General features: G+C 41.7%; 1 protein-coding gene across 2 annotated transcripts in view; it reads left to right on the forward strand.

Annotated features, from left to right (window-relative positions):
- Positions 1-9,738, forward strand: part of NIM1K (NIM1 serine/threonine protein kinase) — a 320,818-nt gene extending 311,080 nt beyond the window's left edge. For both annotated transcript variants that reach the window (XM_069221493.1, XM_069221498.1), the window contains one exon: positions 8,089-9,738. In XM_069221493.1, coding sequence (XP_069077594.1) covers positions 8,089-8,838 — 750 coding nt within the window. In that variant the 3' untranslated portion in view covers positions 8,839-9,738. The remainder of the gene's footprint in view (positions 1-8,088) is intronic.
- Positions 9,739-17,578: the final 7,840 nt, after the last annotated feature.

Here is a 17,578-nt window from a genome sequence, read left to right on the forward strand (position 1 = left end):
CTTGCGATCGCACCATTTGCAAATGCAAAATGTCTTAATACATCCGGCCCGAAATGTATTCGTGTTCCCATCAACTGATGGAAAATTGACCCAAGAGTAAAAAATAATTCTGTTCTATATGCTGGACGATCCTCAATACCACGGATACCTCTGTGTGTATTGAGGTGCCTTTAGCATGTAGTGGGACAGAGATACTCAGGAGATCTGTAATTCAGTGCCTGACAAAACATTGGTGGCGCCATGACATGTTGGCTCTCATTGTACCAATGAGACTGCTGTATTTGGGTGGCGTCACCACCAAGTTGTGGGAAACGTAGTCCAGTTCCACACCTTGTGACAACTGACGGCCTAACCCTTTCGGCCAGCTGGCAGTACCTCACCAGCACCTGGAAGTGGCAGTGATTTGTGGCAGCTGCACTTATGACTTTCTATCTTCTGAAATCTTGGTGGAACAAATCTCCTCCTTTTCTCCCAGTTACATTTGTCTCACACATGCAACGACAAACAGAAGCAAATATTGGTTTATATACTTTTTTGAATCAGTTGTGTTTAGATAAAATGGCATGTACTGCAATGATTAGGATGATAAAACATAATAAAAATGCAGTGACAAAGAAAGTGAAACATAAGAAAAGTCCCACCATAGTGTCAGAATTCTAGGTGTTGGAATTCCTACCTATGCCACTAACTTACTATATTAGAGTACAGCAGTGTTAGCTCTAATCCGTCCTTCAGAATCCTTAGGAAGACACCATCCCCCGTACCTGGATTTGGTAGTAGTGAAGAGGGCTGTTAGTCTACTAAGAGTCCTCTCTCATTTAGGAAGAGAAAGACGTCAAGTCTCGGTAGACAGGTGCAATAAAGCGACAGCAGGCAGTGGCAGTCTTCTAGATGGAACTCTCCCTGTAACGAATGGGGGGCACAGAGATGTTTTGTAATAAAACAGCTAATATTCTAGGGAAACTGCCCTAATGTAAAAAACACATGTTTTCGTGAAGTGGCAGAGATTGCGGTGTTCCACTTTGTGCCAGCAACATACTGGAGACAGCCTTAAGCAGAGCACACAGTGAGAATGTCAGAGTACAAAGAATAAAAACTGTTTCTGTGCTAAAAGCAAACAAGATAAAGAAAAATGAAACATCACCGCAGATGTTTCTGCTCAGAAAATAAAAATGAAATGCATCTAAACTAAAGGGCACAGGCTGCAGGCCTAGAGCTAAACTAACCTGCCGATAAAGCTACTAAAGCACCCTCACGACAAATTGTGGAAGGCAATGCTGCTTTATGCAACCAGAGATCCATTTGTTCTTGCCAACTAGTTAGTATAAGCAGGTGTGATGAAGGTGGTATGAGTTGTCCTTTGCACCCAACCAGGAAAACTTCACCACTGTTTGTGGCCAGCACAGGACTGTAGGAGCCCAACCCAGTTCCAGAAACACTGTCATATGCCAGAAATTAGCTCATGCCCCAGCACCATAGACCATAGACAGCACCATAGACTTCATGGTAAGAAGAGCCTTGTGTTGCAGGCTTCATTACCTTTTCATTTATGGTGCATTGCTTTCTACATTGCTGGCATGTTGAGCAAACTATATTTGCACTACGTCTGCATGACATTCAGGAACATTTATGTATCCCTGTTTCTAATACCCCCTTCATAATGTCTTCACACCCTCCCTCAGACTGATACAGGCCTACAACCAGCGCTGTGCCAGTCCAATAATTTCTTCAAGTAACAATGGCAACCCTACCTTATGCTAAGTTGATTGTGAGTGGCTATAGCCTGTGATTGAAACATTCAATTATAGCTTCATTTGGGCTTTTAAATAAGTTTTGAGAGAAAACTGTTGATTAAAAAAGAAATAAACTGGACACTGTATAACTAGAGGAAGTATAAGATAATTAACTGCCATGCCCAAACATTCATGCTTTAGACCATAATCTTTCTTTTGTACAATATTGTTCCTGTAACCTTAATTAAATATCATACTTTTAACAAGGTACTGCATGTGCAGTGTCATGTCATAGGAGTTCATTGAATGTGGTTTAGACCAGAATCTTTATTTTGTACATTAATGTGCCTGTAACCTTAATTAAATATCATACTTCTAACAAGGGTAATTGTAGACACAATTTAAAGAGAAAGAAAATAGCATTTTGTTTCCCATTGTAGTGGTCCTGATTAAGATTCCCCGGCAATAAAACATTGCACACTTAAAGCTGATTTGCATTCTTTAAAGGGCAGTGATTGCTCTATTGACATGGTATAGCTTGTGCTAGGGGTTAACTCCATTTTTGTCCCGCAAGTACTACACTTGGACTTGTAGTACAGGTTTTATGAAAAAATAGGAGAGTATTTGTACAGCTCAGTAAGAAATCCATGGGATCCCCAGCAATCCTTAGCTACACCAATCTGATTGTGGCTGAGTTAATAGAATATTAGACATTTTCCGACCAATCCTACACTAGGACCTTCTGTACAAAAACATTCACAGATTACATCCTGATACTAAACAAGATTTAGAAAACAGCACCCATGTCCTACAGTTTAAACATACAAGAATTACATGCACCTAAATATAAATTCACAGAGTCTGTCGTTTCCAGCTAATATGATTTGTAGTTCAAAACAAGCAAATGACAACATATATGTATATATACAGAATCCAATATAATCAGTATTTTATCCAGGAGAACACTTACAGGACAAAATTTCTAGAAAATTCAGAGAAAGAGGCTACTTATACCGTGTTCAAGCAACTGCCACAAATAAGGTGGCCAAACCAGATAGGAAGCAAGTGTTAAAAAAGAAACAACTTTCTGCCAACAGAAATTTGCAGTGGTGTCTAAATACTCAACATAAAGCATATATATATATATATATATATATATATATATATATATATATATATAATATATATGCTATATATATATATATATATATATATATATATATATATATATATAGATTATTGCTTTAGAACCAAATGCAATTCAAAGATATACACTAGGAAAGGTGATTTTACTTATCCATGCAATAGAAATATTAAAGACTGCACATGGAAAAAACGCCCGAAAAAAGTACTACAACTAACAAAATATCCTGCCCGAAGTCAGGGTTTGGTCACCATTGCAAAGCCAAACCCTGTACGTGGAAACATTTCAATTAGGAGACTATTTTACCTGTGAAACTAGTAACTGAGTAAACCTGTTCCAGCAGAAGGATTTGCATAGGTAAAAAGGGGATAGGAAAGGAAAAATCAGCATTAATTAACATAAGAGACACCTGGACACATAATAAAAAATTGTAGGTAGGAATGCACTTCATCCCGCCAGAATGTAAGCTTTCTTAGATTCCAAGCTTTTGAAAAGATATATAAAAAAATAATAGTAACAACAAGACTTTACTGCAAAAAGAGATATATTGGATTAAACCTCTGAACAGCCAATCTCACCAGGGGCCAAATGGCAAGATGGAAATGTCATATTGTGATGTAGAATAACACACACATTGCTCATGTGATTTCAATATCGTAGAAGAATTCTCTTGGGAATTAGGCTAGAATTTCATACTTTACAATGATTAGAATTGAAAACCCAGCTAGCACTATTAATGAAATGCACACAGTGCACCTGCAACATTATTCAGGATAAAATTTCAATAAATTTCTATAACTACAGAAATTGGAACAATTACTTTTTATTTACTGCATTATCGAGTCAGGTATCAGTAAACTTTAACTGTGACATGTTATTGATTCCCCATTGTGTAATCCTTAAACACATCTAGAGAAAGCACAACAGCAATGAAACAGTGTAATACAGACTTTGATTTCATGTCGTGAACGTTGGAAAGTGGAGAAGGCAGTCCCCATTTAGTTACACTAATGAGTTGGAGGCATATAAAAGTGGAACAGAATTACATAAAAATTTTAAAAAAATAATCCCTTATCATCTGAGCACTGACCAGTTGAAGACAAAGTGGCAATCATAACGATACATTTTAGTAACAATATTAGGATGTCTTTACGTAATGCAATTACAGACACAGGAAGAAGCAATTCCTGATCACTTTTAAGTAACTTAACTACTTTTAGCTGTTCACCATTTATGAGTGTAAAGTTACTCAAAAGTATAGACCTGCATATCTATCCCACCCACCCCTAACCCCCCAAAAACAGGAGATGCATCCAAATTTAACAATGTAGAGTTACTACAGTCAAAAAATAAAAAGAGCAATATTAAGTCCAGCACCACGCATTGTCAACCACTGATACTTCAACCTCCTCCCATAGGAAATAATTAAGGCAGGAACTTCAAAAACCCATTAGAAATAAGGTTACATTAACATAATTTATTTCTTATTTTTGCAAATATATATATATATAAATGATTTGAATGTTGAAAAAATACATTCAAACTCAAATATTATCTGATGATACGATATCGGAATAACTTAAATAAATGTAACTATTTAAAAAAAAAATAACATTGAATTAATTCTATGCAAAACATTTTATAACTTTTAATACATGATGAGTACATTTTTACTTTAGGTGGGTTTTTATTATGGTTCAAAAAGTATTTTGTATTTCGTTTACTACATTTAAATTAATGCAATAGTTATTTTAAAAAATAAATTGATAGTTTAAAGTTCTTACTAGTAAGTTTTCCCATGAAGGCGGCTGTCTCTGCCACCAGGCTGAGATCTCTATCTCTAAGTATAAGGAAAAGTATAACATTTATTAAACTTTAAAACAAATAGAAAAAAATAGTTGAATGTAGAGTATTATTTTTAAATCACTATATAAATTACGTTGTAGACAAATATAAAAAAGAGATACCATTATTAACTGGATTTTAATTAAAATGTTAATGATTTTGAATACATTAAATTACAATTTTAAATTGTTTAAAAAATCTCACCTAAAGTACACACAATATACTTTTTTTATTAAGCATTTAAATTATTTATGGTAGTCGTACTAGGGGGCATATTTATACTCTGTTTGCGCCGAATGTGCGTCAAAAATTTTGACGCACATTCGGCGCAAACCGGGCACCATATTTAACTTTGACGCCTGAGCCCACGGACGTTGAAATTCCTCCATGTGCGACATTTTTTGGATGCGGGAAACCACCTTGCGTTAATGACATGCAAGATAGACGTTCCCGCCCAAAAAATTACTTTAAGGCCTGTGCACCTCATTTATACTCCTGCGTCATTTTGATGCACAGGAGGGGGCAGGCCTTAAAAAACGGCGCACAGCCTGATGTGCGCCATTTTTTAATGCCTGGGTGAGGGCAGGCGTTAAGGGACCTTTGGGCTCACTTCCATGGTCTCTGACCATGGAAGGAGTCCAGAGGTGCCCTTCCCTGCCCCCAGGGACACCTCCTGCCATCCTCGCCCACCCCTGGAGGCCACCCATGGATGGGGGGACTCATCCCAGGTAAGTACAGGTAAGTATTTTTTTTTATTTTTTTAAAGTGGCATAGGGGGGCCTAATTTGGGCCCCCCTACATGCCACTGTGCCCAATGGCCATGCCCAGGGGACAGCAGTCCCCTGGGCATGGCCATTGGGCAAGGGAGCATGACTCCTGTCTTTTTTTTTTTAATAAAGAAATTTATTGATTTTAGGAAAACAGGAAAATAAAGATTCAAACACGTAAAACAGACCACCAACTGGTGTGTGCTGACGGTCAGGCCCTAGACCACTTCTGGGCATCATAGAGCAAGTCTTATACAAAAAATGAATGAATGAAAGTCAATAGTTAGTATTTCAACATCATGAGGGTGCCTCCTTCCCATGCGCACCGCTTCTCCGCTAAGAGCATGCCATATCGTCCCATTTCCCCAACACTTTGATATATTTGTTTGGGCATCCCCTGGCTTCATATACCAGCCTCTCGCGCTGTGCGCACCAGTCCAGACCACGTCTCCATTTATTCAAAGCCGGTGCCACTCTGACCTTCCATGACTCCTGTCTTTGCTAAGTCATTTCAATGGGGGTTTTGTGTCAAAAAATGGCGCAAGTCCGGTTTGAGGCATGATTTTTGCCTCAAACCTGACTTGCACCATTTTTTGACGCACAACCCCCATTTTCCCCTACGCCGGCGCTGCCTGGTTTGAGTAATTTTTTTTTACTCTGACCAGTCCGCAGCGCCGGCTAACGTCATTCCTTGGTGCGTAGGAATGACGTTAGCCGGCGGTAACATTGGTTTGCGTAAAAAAGTACAAATATGGGCCTAAATGTACTACAAAACTGAATTTGTGAATAGGCCACTAGACTAGACTAGACATCTTGTGCTACAATGCAAACCCAATGCTAAGTGCACCCTTTACACATTCACGTAGTCTAGGTGGAATGCACAACTCCAGAAATTAATCAAACTGGCTTCCACAATATGAGTAGGTGACAGACAGAGCAAACAAACATAAGTGAGTTTGTACTTAAATATGCAGCAAGTTTGTAGGATTTTGCCTCATCCTTTGATTTTGCTAATAACAGTGAACTAGTGTAAATTCACACTATGGTTTTGCATATTTGTCTGGATTAATCTATAAGTAGTAAAATGAGATGCTTAACTTAAAACCCAGTATTGTCACATATTTGACAAAATTGTCCTAAACCTTTGTTTTGGCACTGGACTTTTATAGATTTATTCGGGTCATGTGAATTAGTTTAATGGAGAACATCAGGATGAAAATGTAAGTATTTTGCTGTACAAGGAGATGTACATGGTAAATTATTGGTGTGTTCTTTTGAATTTTCAGGATTGAGTGTAATTGTACCATTCTTTGCCCCGAGAAGAAGGGTCCTTCCCAAAATGTATCAGGCTCAGAGGAGGAAATGGGCACAAAAAGTATGGTGTAGTACATTTATGGTGAATTGAAGCAATATTGAAATTTGAAATGCTGCACAAGTAGACAATTACAAATCTTCAGTGTTGATTTATAATAAAAGTCAAAGGGCCTAATTAAGTTTGGTGGACGGTATAGCCTGTCTGCTAAGCTCCTGACAGAGTGCCTGCCGCCGTAGTGGCGACCATTCCGCCAGAACTATTAGGTGTTTCCCGCTGGCTGACAGGCAATAAGTCAATAATTAAATCAAATGCTTTTTCACATAATTTTAGTATTCCTTTGAAGGATAGGGTCTTCTTGAATATTTTGAAAAACATCTCTGATAATGCACAAAATTAAAACATGTTGAAAAACAATTGCTGAATTATCAATCAGTGCTAAAGGTGACATTGAAGTCATGGCAAACGTAATAATGTTAACTGTAAAATACATCCATAAAAACCATGTACTCACATATAAATGAATATGTAAACACCCTTTCAGACCTGGAGCACTGCATAAATTATTCTTAGTAGGAATCAGGGAGCTCTGGGCAGTTTCCAAGTTTAGGAGAACAGTTCCTTTATATGGAGCACCCTAAAACACCATTGGCACTCTGAATTTGCTCATTTCAAATGTCTGTTTTTAGAGCAGAGTTTTTAAGCATAGGATTAGCACAGTGCCAAGTTAGAAAGTGACAAAGCCTTTTGGCGTTTTTACAGCTAACAATTCCCAATGCTCCACCTCAAGCTACTTCCTGCACTCTCCTTGATCAAGCACATTTTTTAAATGCATGGAATGGTGGGCAACCTACTTCTTTGGCACCAGCACACCCTGTCATGGTTTGGGCATGTTTCTGACTCACTCGCACCATCATCAGTTGTGGAACATAAACTTGCTAGCTCTGGTACACAGGTATTAATTACTACCTCCTCTGCTGCTAAATAAATGGACAAGTGTTGACAGTGTACCATTCAGATAACAACGAGGTTTTGATACCATGCCATTTTGAATAATAAGTCAAAATGCTAGTATAGATCCTTGAGCCAAAGTTGTGTAAGCCAGACCACCACTAATCACAATCAATTTGCCAATTTACTTTGTATGTTAGGGACTATTTGGATCTCTTTCCAATTGGTCAACTCTTAAATTAGTAAATAAACAGTCTCCAATGCATTCTGAGTGAAGGAATACAATTTGCATATGGTAACACTGTCTTCTGTTTGCTTTTTTCCTCTTTCTCATAGCATGATAACCAAATAATTCACAGGGACCTAAAAGCAGAAAATGTCTTCTACACCAGTAATACCTGTGTGAAGGTTGGTGACTTTGGATTCAGCACCATAAGTAAGAAAGATGAAACTCTGAACACTTTTTGTGGCTCCCCTCCTTACGCTGCTCCTGAGCTCTTCAGAGATGAGCACTATGTTGGCATTTATGTGGATATATGGGCAATGGGCATCCTTCTTTACTTCATGGTGACAGGGAGCATGCCTTTCAAGGCAGACACGGTTGCCAAACTGAAGAAAAGCATCCTTGATGGAGCATACAACATCCCGTCATACGTTTCAGAGCCTTGTCAGAAACTGATCCGTGGGATGCTCCAGGCAATACCAGCTGAACGATGCAGTGTTGACTACGTAATGAAGAGCGAATGGATGAAAGGCATTGAATATCCCAAGTCCTTGGAGCCCTTTAAACTAGATCCAAAGCACTTATCTGATATCGGTGCCCTGAAAGATGAAGACATTGAAGTGAAGAGCACCTTGGAAAATCTAGGGATCACAGAGGAGCACATCCGAAACAACCACGGCAAGGACTCTCGAAGCTCCATCACTGGCATCTATAGGATAGTTCTACACAAAGTCCAGAGAAGGAGGGCAGTTGAGATTGTCCCAATCCTGACAAGCTCAGACAGCAAGGAAAAGCACTCAAAGAAAAATCACAGGTCCTGTCGACAGATAAGGCATACCTCTAAGTTTTGCTCAATTTTATGAACTTTATTAAGGACGTTTTTGAACTTTTGACCATATTGTTAGTGTACATTTTTGTATTTTTTCAATAAATTTTGAAGTATGCCCTTGAATATGTCCAATGGATTGTTTCATCAAATGGATTTTCTTGGATGCACTGGATTCTATATATGGTGGATGTGCTGTAAAGAGTTAACTTTATAATTGTTACAACACACAGACAAGTTTTCTGATAAATCTAAGAATATTTAGATACCCTACCTCACCGCTGTAGGTTTGAGGATGTTGGTTTGTAATCCTGTTGCATGTGAGGATGTGTCTGCACAGGTGTCACTGAATAACTGCAGAGGAGGAGGAATTGTTTTCAAAAATGTATACCAAGTCCTAGCAATAATTTCTCATTACATCTATCCCAACTATTAAACAAGTTCACAAAGTGACAGACTGAATGGAAGCCACTATCTTTGTATCTCTGTACTACATTAGAATTGGCTTAAATCATTTCTAAGTGTCATTGCTTTTATTCTCTTAATTCTGGACATGGGAACATGTGATATTAATATTCACAGACATGTCTTGTGTAGAAACCTTAGGATAATGGTATTGAAATACATTGTATAGTATTTGATGTATATGCTTGTAGCTGTGATGCAGTGTAAAATGGCTCAGGAACGCTTGCTGCTTGCCATGTCATTCCACTTGTCATTCTGCTTACAGAAATGTTCAAGATTATACAATACTTTGTAGTTCAATACAAATTGTAAAAGGTTGTACTATGCACTTTATTTGTAAAAAGTATTATAGTAGCCAGCATAAGATACCATATTTTTTACACTGTACTATGGTTGTTCACTTATTTGTGTTCAAAAGGTGATGTATCTTATTTTTAAGCTTAAATAAAGGTTACCATCTATTTTATAATCCAAATGAATTACACTATTTGTATGTTTGCATTTTATGTGTAACACACACTAAAAAGCCGTACACCACAATCACTCCATGAAAATCTGTAGAACCCTGATGTGACAAAAGCTGATGCCTATCCACATGAACTACCTCCAGAGAAGAAGACCCTATGGTGAAGCAAGCCTCATCCGGTTAGTGAGAATCTTTCTTCTTTAAATAACTCTCTTTCGTAGTACAGAACATATATTCCATCCTGGACACTCTCAGGCTCTGATCAGGTATAAGCAATGGGGGCTGATGTACCTTTTGGGATGTTCATTAACTACAAGGGTGGGGTGTATGAACTTCTGTACGTTTGTCCTCTTGTTCTACAAGCGTTAATAATAATTTCCCTAATTACATCAAATCTATTAAAAGAAGCTCACACAGTCCTATAATGTATAAAGGTATAAACCAGATCTGTAAAATCCTGGAAAAAGTGGCCAATGTCATTGCTTATTGATTTCAGGAGATAATTTGGTACTAGATTTGTGAAATAAAAATTGAGGTAGGTAACTTTCCATTCTCTATGCAGTCAGATCTATTCAGATTAAGGTGAAGCGATTAGGTAGATAGTAATTTAAGTGGAGTTGAGTCTTTGATGAGTGAAGCAGAATTAGGGAGGGCACGAGTATTAAAAAAAGAAAAGAGAGAAATATATATATATATATATATATATATATATATATATATTTGTGTATCGGGAGCCAGTGGAGCTCCCTATTGTGTGGTGTGATGCGAGTTCTGTGTGGGAGGTTGAGGATGAGTCTATTGGCCAAGTTCTGGATAGCTTGTAGTCTTCTAGTGAATTACCTGGTGATCCCTGCATAGATGGTGCTCCCTTAGTCCAATTTGCTGGTGTGAGTGACATTGCCCAGAGGGATTATTTATGCAATGAAGAGGATGGGGCTGAGCAATGAACCTTGAAGCTCTCAGCAGGTGGATTTCAGGCTTCCAAGGAAATCAGCAGTCTCTTTCTCCTCAGCTACACCAAATTCTGGGACCATCTAACCCTCCCACTGGGCATGTGCCCAATCAGGTACAGAGTGCCTAAAGATCAAAGGCTTTTCTTCCTCAGGCTTCCCCTTTCAAAAGACTATTAATGGGCAGGTTTCACCCCTGCCCCATTGGAATAAAGTGAAATCCCAGTACCTACCAGCTGCTCCTCCTAGGCTAAATGGTATCACATACCTCACACCCAGCTAATCCTGCCCAAGAGCCCTAAGACATTGTTCTGCTTAGAGCAGCCTTCACACCTCATTAGGATCAAGCACTGGAGGGCAGCTGCTATTGGGGTAATACAAATCAACACCAATGAGTGACAGCCAGGGAAAAGGTAACTTTCTAAAAGTCACTTTTTATAAATATGTATTAAACTTCCAATTTCACAATTGAATTGGATTTTTACTAAATATTAAAAATAGTGGCTTAACCATTTCCCTAGCTTTTTCCATTGATTTATAAAGAAATGCATTAATCTACACTCTAGTTTCCCCTCAAAGGACGGCAAGAGCCTCCCATAGTGAAATAGCTTTGTAAGATTGTCTGTGTAGGGACATGCCAACATTAAATACTAGGCACCCTACGTTGTGGGCTACAAGGCTCAAATAGGGGTGACTTATTGATATTTAAAAGGAAGGGGTTATTCCTGTTGAAAGAGTTATTTTGGCAGGACTGCAGGTTGGCAGGACTGCAGGTTTGAACTGCAGTAGTCAGGCTACATTGGTAGGGCAAAAGCCATGTGTTCCTTGTCACACTAGTAGATAGCACAATAAATGCAGCAGTCCATGGGTGGCCTTTAACTTTCTCTGCCCTGAGTAAGTTCTGCACTATATAATGTCGCCTTATAGGAGAGTTAAATATGCCAATCAGTGATTTCCACCTTTTACATGTTAAGGGGTCAGAGCACATACATGTACCACTGGATGGTCCCAGTATGCAGAGTTTACAAACAAGCAATTGAATTGGACAACAAATGGGAGTGACAACACAAAAAGAGCATTTTGCCCACAATACCTATTGGCTTTCTTATGGCAGATCTAACTTAACATGGCAGAGACTTCCTATAGTTTCCCATGCTTTAAATAAAGCTTTATTAATCACATCTGCCAATCTGAACCAATGCCTGACAGACTCCCTATATTTGTTAACTGAATTGTCCAACAAACAAGATAAAGCTTTTTAAGCGAAATTACAATTTTGTCTCTCGTGTTTGTAATTCCTAGGTGATAAAATGCTGGTGAGCGCCACCTGAATAATTCTGAACCCTTTGACCATTTCTCAGTGGACAATGGGATATTGACGGCTTGCCTGGCTCCTCTGGGACAACTGGCCAGTCCAACACCACAAGTCCCACCCTGGACACATCGGAATCCCCCACTCATGTGACTATCAGAGCTCAGCCAACCCTTCATCCCCAAACCTGTGTCCCAAGGACAGGTCAATCAGCAGCGTGCTCCTCAGTACAGGGACCAGAGTCAAGGCCACACACCCAAGATGATGAAGGTCCTTGTGAAACTGGGAGTGGGCACACTGTGCCAGGGGCACAGGCAAAGGTGGCCAGGGGCAGTGGAAGGGCACCTGTGGGCCAAAGGATGGGGCACCCACAACAAATGACTGGCCAGGAGGCCATCGCCAAAGCCCTTGGAGCATACCACCAGTCCCAGGACACTATGGTCAAGAACCTCTCAACCGTCCAAGAGAACCAGAAGCTACAGAGGGAATACCACCAGGAGGCCATGCAGCTGTGGCAGACCCTCAATGCCACCATGGCCTCCATTGCAGGGGTACTGAAGGAACTGACCACCATCCTGAGTGCATCCTCCACCCACCAGCAGGCTCCTTCCACTAGCCACATTCCAACAGAGCCCTCCTCTTCTGTGGCAGCTAGTGGAATGGAGGCCCTGCCAGAGGACCCGCAGACCAATAGTACCCCTCCCCCTGTAGCTGAGGAACCCACACGCAAGTGAGGACGTCCATCCAGTCATCCTGCAGGACCAGTGCCAATACCACTGCCAGGAAGTGACCCTCTCATGAACATTCTCCCTTGTCTGCCACTGACACACCCTGTTGACTGTCCACTGTCATGTCTCCATTTTCCCATGGCCCCTTCGATATTGGACCTAGACTACCTACAGCTGGGACAACTACTCTGATGATTACACCTACCATGACCCTACTTATCACCCATTGCACTTGTGAATAACATTAAACACCTTTGAGCACAGCTACTGCATATGTGTCTTTATTGTAATAAGTAAGATTTTCTGTTGCATAACATGTCATTACATTCACACCATTGTCCTGCAAATGTCTGTGAGATAGAAGGGGGAGCAATATGGTGCAAGGTTGATGGTAGAGCAGACGTATTCTGGATACATGTGTCAAGGGAGCCACCCGGCAAGGCAGGAACCAGAGTTGCACCACACAAATGCCCTGCAAATAGACCAAGACAGGGACAACTATCACAATAGAAGTCAGTGTAGGCCACTCAACACACATGCTGTACACTGTCTCAATCCCTAGTTTGATTTGGCAGGTGGAATCGCAAACCATATGCCCATGTCAGATATACATTTCCAAGACATCCATACCCAATGGTCCTTCCCTCACACTGTCAAATCTCAACTAAAGGCATGTTCCACAGGCACTAACAGTTGGGTTACACATTCTCCCATTGTGGACTGTGAGGATGAATAGCAAGACTGATGACACCACTTTGTTTGGCACTACAATTGCATTTGGCAAAGCAGTACAGGGAACATAGCACATGGACAATAAATTGCATTTGTGATGCTACACAACAGCAGAGTGAAAATAGCACTAACATTTGACCTGTAACACCTCCTCTGATGGGCAAAATGTTCCCCCAACCCACCTAGAGGGTGAGCTGCACTTAACGCCTCCATTGATGACATCAGGAGGAGCTATGTCATAAGGCAGACGAGTGCAGGTAACATCCACAACACATGACACATACCTGTTTCTCATGAGAAGTATTGTTGAATTAACTCTGCTCTGGAGTCAGCTTCATCCTCATCATCTTCCTCCTTATCACTCACTATGTCCCCTCCATCAGCCACTGGTCCAGCTGCCACCTCCTCTACATCCAGCAATGGGATGTGACGCCTCAGGGCCAGATTGTGCAGCATGCAGCAGGCAACAACGATCTGGCAGTCTTTAATTGGTTTGTACAGTAGGGCACCTCCGGAGACATGTAGGCAGCGGAATCTGGCCTTCAGTAGGCCAAAGGTCCTCTTGATGACACGCTTTGTCCTGCCGTGGGCATTATTGAAACGGTTTTCACCATCTGTTGTTGGACCTCAGCAGCCAGGGAAGGTTAGGTTACCCAGAGTCACCTACCTGTGTGCACAAAGGTAGGTCACATCTCAATACCGGTGGGAACACAGGTCAGGTGAAGAGAGGTGAGATTACATGGGCACACATACTATTGAATATATACCGATCAGCCAGGCCCAGTCCCTCTGTAGTTGTGCCATCATGTGTGGTACGTTGCTGTTCAGCAGAATGTCTGAGTCATGTACAGAACCAGGGAACTTTGCTGTAACCTGCGAGATATGTTGGTCAGCGAGACACACCACCTTCACCTTTATGGAATAAAAGTTTTTCCAGTTCTTGTAGCCTGGCTCATTTATCCTGGGTGGAACCAAGGCAATGTAGGTGCCATCTGTGGCCCCTATCACATGAGGAACATGTGCCAAATCGTAGAAGGCAGCCTAAACAGTGGTCAAATCCGCACTTTGAGGGAACCTGATGTAGCAGGGCAGATGTTTGAGCAAAGCACACAGTACATCCTTCAACACATTGCTGAACATCGGCTGTGACATCCCTGCTGCCAAGTCCACTGTCATCTGAAACACCCCTAAGGCAAGGAAGTGGAGCACTGACAACACCTGAAGTAAGGGAGTAATGGCATAGGGATGACGTATGCCAGACAACAGATCAGGCTCCAACTGGCTACACAGCTCAATGATGGTCTGACGGTTCAGACGATACAACTGAATGATGTGCCTCTCTTCCAGGGTAGCCAGGTCGACTAGGGACAGGTACACAGGGGAGTGTCTCTTCATCATCATTGCACCATATGTGGGAATAGGAGAGAGGAGAAATCATAAGGTGATGTATGCAATGTGTCAACATTGTAAATCTATGCAGTAGTCACTATATATCATCCATGATGCACAAAATTAATCTACTATTCACTTATTGCATGTAAAATGACAGCCGCCTGTCCTGCACACACAGGACAGTTGGAAGTGACCTAATTCTGCTGGTATTAGACATCGTGGCGGTAGGCGTTCTAAACTGCTGTGCAACTCCTCATTGGATAACAGTGTTGCCTATCGGAGACTGGGGCCAATGGTGATCATCGCCGGCGGTGGCAGTCATGTCCGTGGCGGGCATGACCGCCATTTACTGTTACAGAGCTCACTTGAATCTTTGCACTCATGCAAGCAAGACCTCCACTGCGTGTGCTGCTGTGTTCTGACTCTGGAAGCCAATATGCCATGTCCTGCAGGAGATAGGGCCCCAGCCTTCACCCAGGAAGAGCTGAACAAGCTTGTGGACAGGGTCCTACAGGTGTATGGGTAGTTGTAGGGGGCACCAGAGCAGCAGGTGGGTCTTATATCACTGTCCTGTGTGATTGTGATGTGTGTGAGGATGAAAAGCGTTGGGACGAGGCAGACAGAGTGGATGCATGGAGATGGGTGAGGAATGTGAGTGTCAGTGGGGTGATGGCACGTGAGTGTGATCATGAAATGTGTCTGATATGTGATGTACACTGCTGACCCTGTAATGCCAGACTACATGATTTTTTCCTTCTGTCTGTGTAACCCATGCAGGTCAGCACCTATCAGAAGGGGATTTGGCGTGCCATCCCCAAGCAAGTGCGGGCCCTGGGGGTCCATAGCCGGCGGAGCACACCCACTGCAGTAAGTAGTGGGACGACCTGAGACACTGGGCCTGGAAGACTGCAGAGGCCCAGCTGGGGACGTCCTCCCAACGAGGGAGGAGTGCCCGTCAGGCCCTAATCCCCCTAATGGCCCACATTTTAGCAGTGGCCTCCCCAGAGGTGGATGGGCGCTTGAGGGCAGCACTGCAGCCACAAGGGGGTAAGTACACACTTGCACCTCAATTAATGTCTGTATGGCTTTGGGTTTATTGCTAGTGGATAGATGTAATGTAGGTCATTGATAGTTGCACACCTACTATGGGTATCAGTCACACTGGCACGATTGGTTCAAAGATGGGATGTTTGTGGTCACCCTCAACAAGGTTTAAGATCCCTGCTCCTACCATTAGCATCAATACAAGTGAGGTGTCAGGGCATTGCCATCGCTATCAGGCTACCACTGTCACTGAGGTAATTAGTGAGTCCTCAATCAGCTGCCATGTACTGTATGTGTAGATAGGTACAATGGGGCCAGATGTCACTGTGATATTTGTCAATGGATTAGTGAACATGCTACCTACCCATGCAGGATTCTGTTGAGTAAGGAGTACAGGAAATGTCTCCACACACGACCATGAAAATGTGCCAGGTGCTTGGGCAAGTGTGACTAGGATGTCCCTCATCAAGTACACGAGTGCTGCTGTTCCACCATTAGCAGTTTACTTCAGCATTGCTGTAGTTTCACCCATGGTGTCCTACTGTTGTAGCATGTATAGGTGAAGGCATGGCCTGCCATGGCATAGCTGATAATGATGATGTTACTGTGTGCGCAAAAAGCCTACTAGACACCAGAGAGAACTTTTTTGGTAATTGTAGTGTGGCTGAGCCTAGTGCCCACGAAAGGAATTGATCCAACCAAGATCAGTAGGAGTCGTCCCCATGTGTGGGCTCCTATTGTCCTTGGTTTGATCTGTTCCTGTTGCAGGCACTAGGCCCAGCCACACAAGTGGGGCAGTGTTTTTATTCAAACAAGTGGGGCAATGCTGAGTGGTAGGAATTTTATTAATTCCTGTGGATTCTGGAAGTTTCCAACACAGAAATGTATGGAAAATGTGCAATTTTAGACAAGGTTTGCAGTTTGCTGGGCATTGTGGATAAAAAAAACCTCATTGGATCCCCTAGCTGTCTAGTTTTCAGAAATGTACAGGTTTGCTAGGTTTACCTAGGTTCCAGCTCAACCAGGGACCTAAATCCAGTTACCCACTTTGCAAAAAGCGGGTCAGTTTTGAGTGATAAAATGTGATGTATCCATGTTGCATTTCGAGCCGTTTCCTGTCGCGGGCACTAGGCCTACCTACATAAATGAGGTACCATTTTTATCAGAAGACTTAGGGGAATGCTGGGTGGAAGGAAGTTTGTGGCTCCCCACAGATTCCAGAACTTTCCCTCAGAAATTCTTCTTCCTCCTCCTATGTGTGCTGGATTTGCAGCACACATAGAAAGAGGACTAGGCCTCCCAGGATTGCTTTTGTGCAGGAAGGTGTTCAGCAAAATGACTAAAATGTATGAATCAGCAAAAGAAAAACAAAGATCAGCAAGATGTGCCCAAAGAGAAAGACCAGGTGCCATCACACCAGCAACACCATTTTCAACAGCACCTACAACAACTGCATCAGCTGCACCAGCTCAAGCAAGCAAGAACAGCACACAACCTGACCACTAAAGGGCAAAAAAAGCGGCAAATCAAAAATGACCCTAGCCCTCATCAAAATGTTACAAGAAAACAATAGGCTCAAAAATATTGTACTCTCAAAGTAAAATAGCAAATATGCCAACTGTGCTTCATTACATGGGGATGCCAAGAAGACCTTTGCACAACTGCCCGGCCAATTTAGGGATTATTTA

The sequence above is a fragment of the Pleurodeles waltl genome, chromosome 1_1 (assembly GCF_031143425.1).
Source record: "Pleurodeles waltl isolate 20211129_DDA chromosome 1_1, aPleWal1.hap1.20221129, whole genome shotgun sequence".
Taxonomy (NCBI): Eukaryota; Metazoa; Chordata; class Amphibia; order Caudata; family Salamandridae; genus Pleurodeles; species Pleurodeles waltl.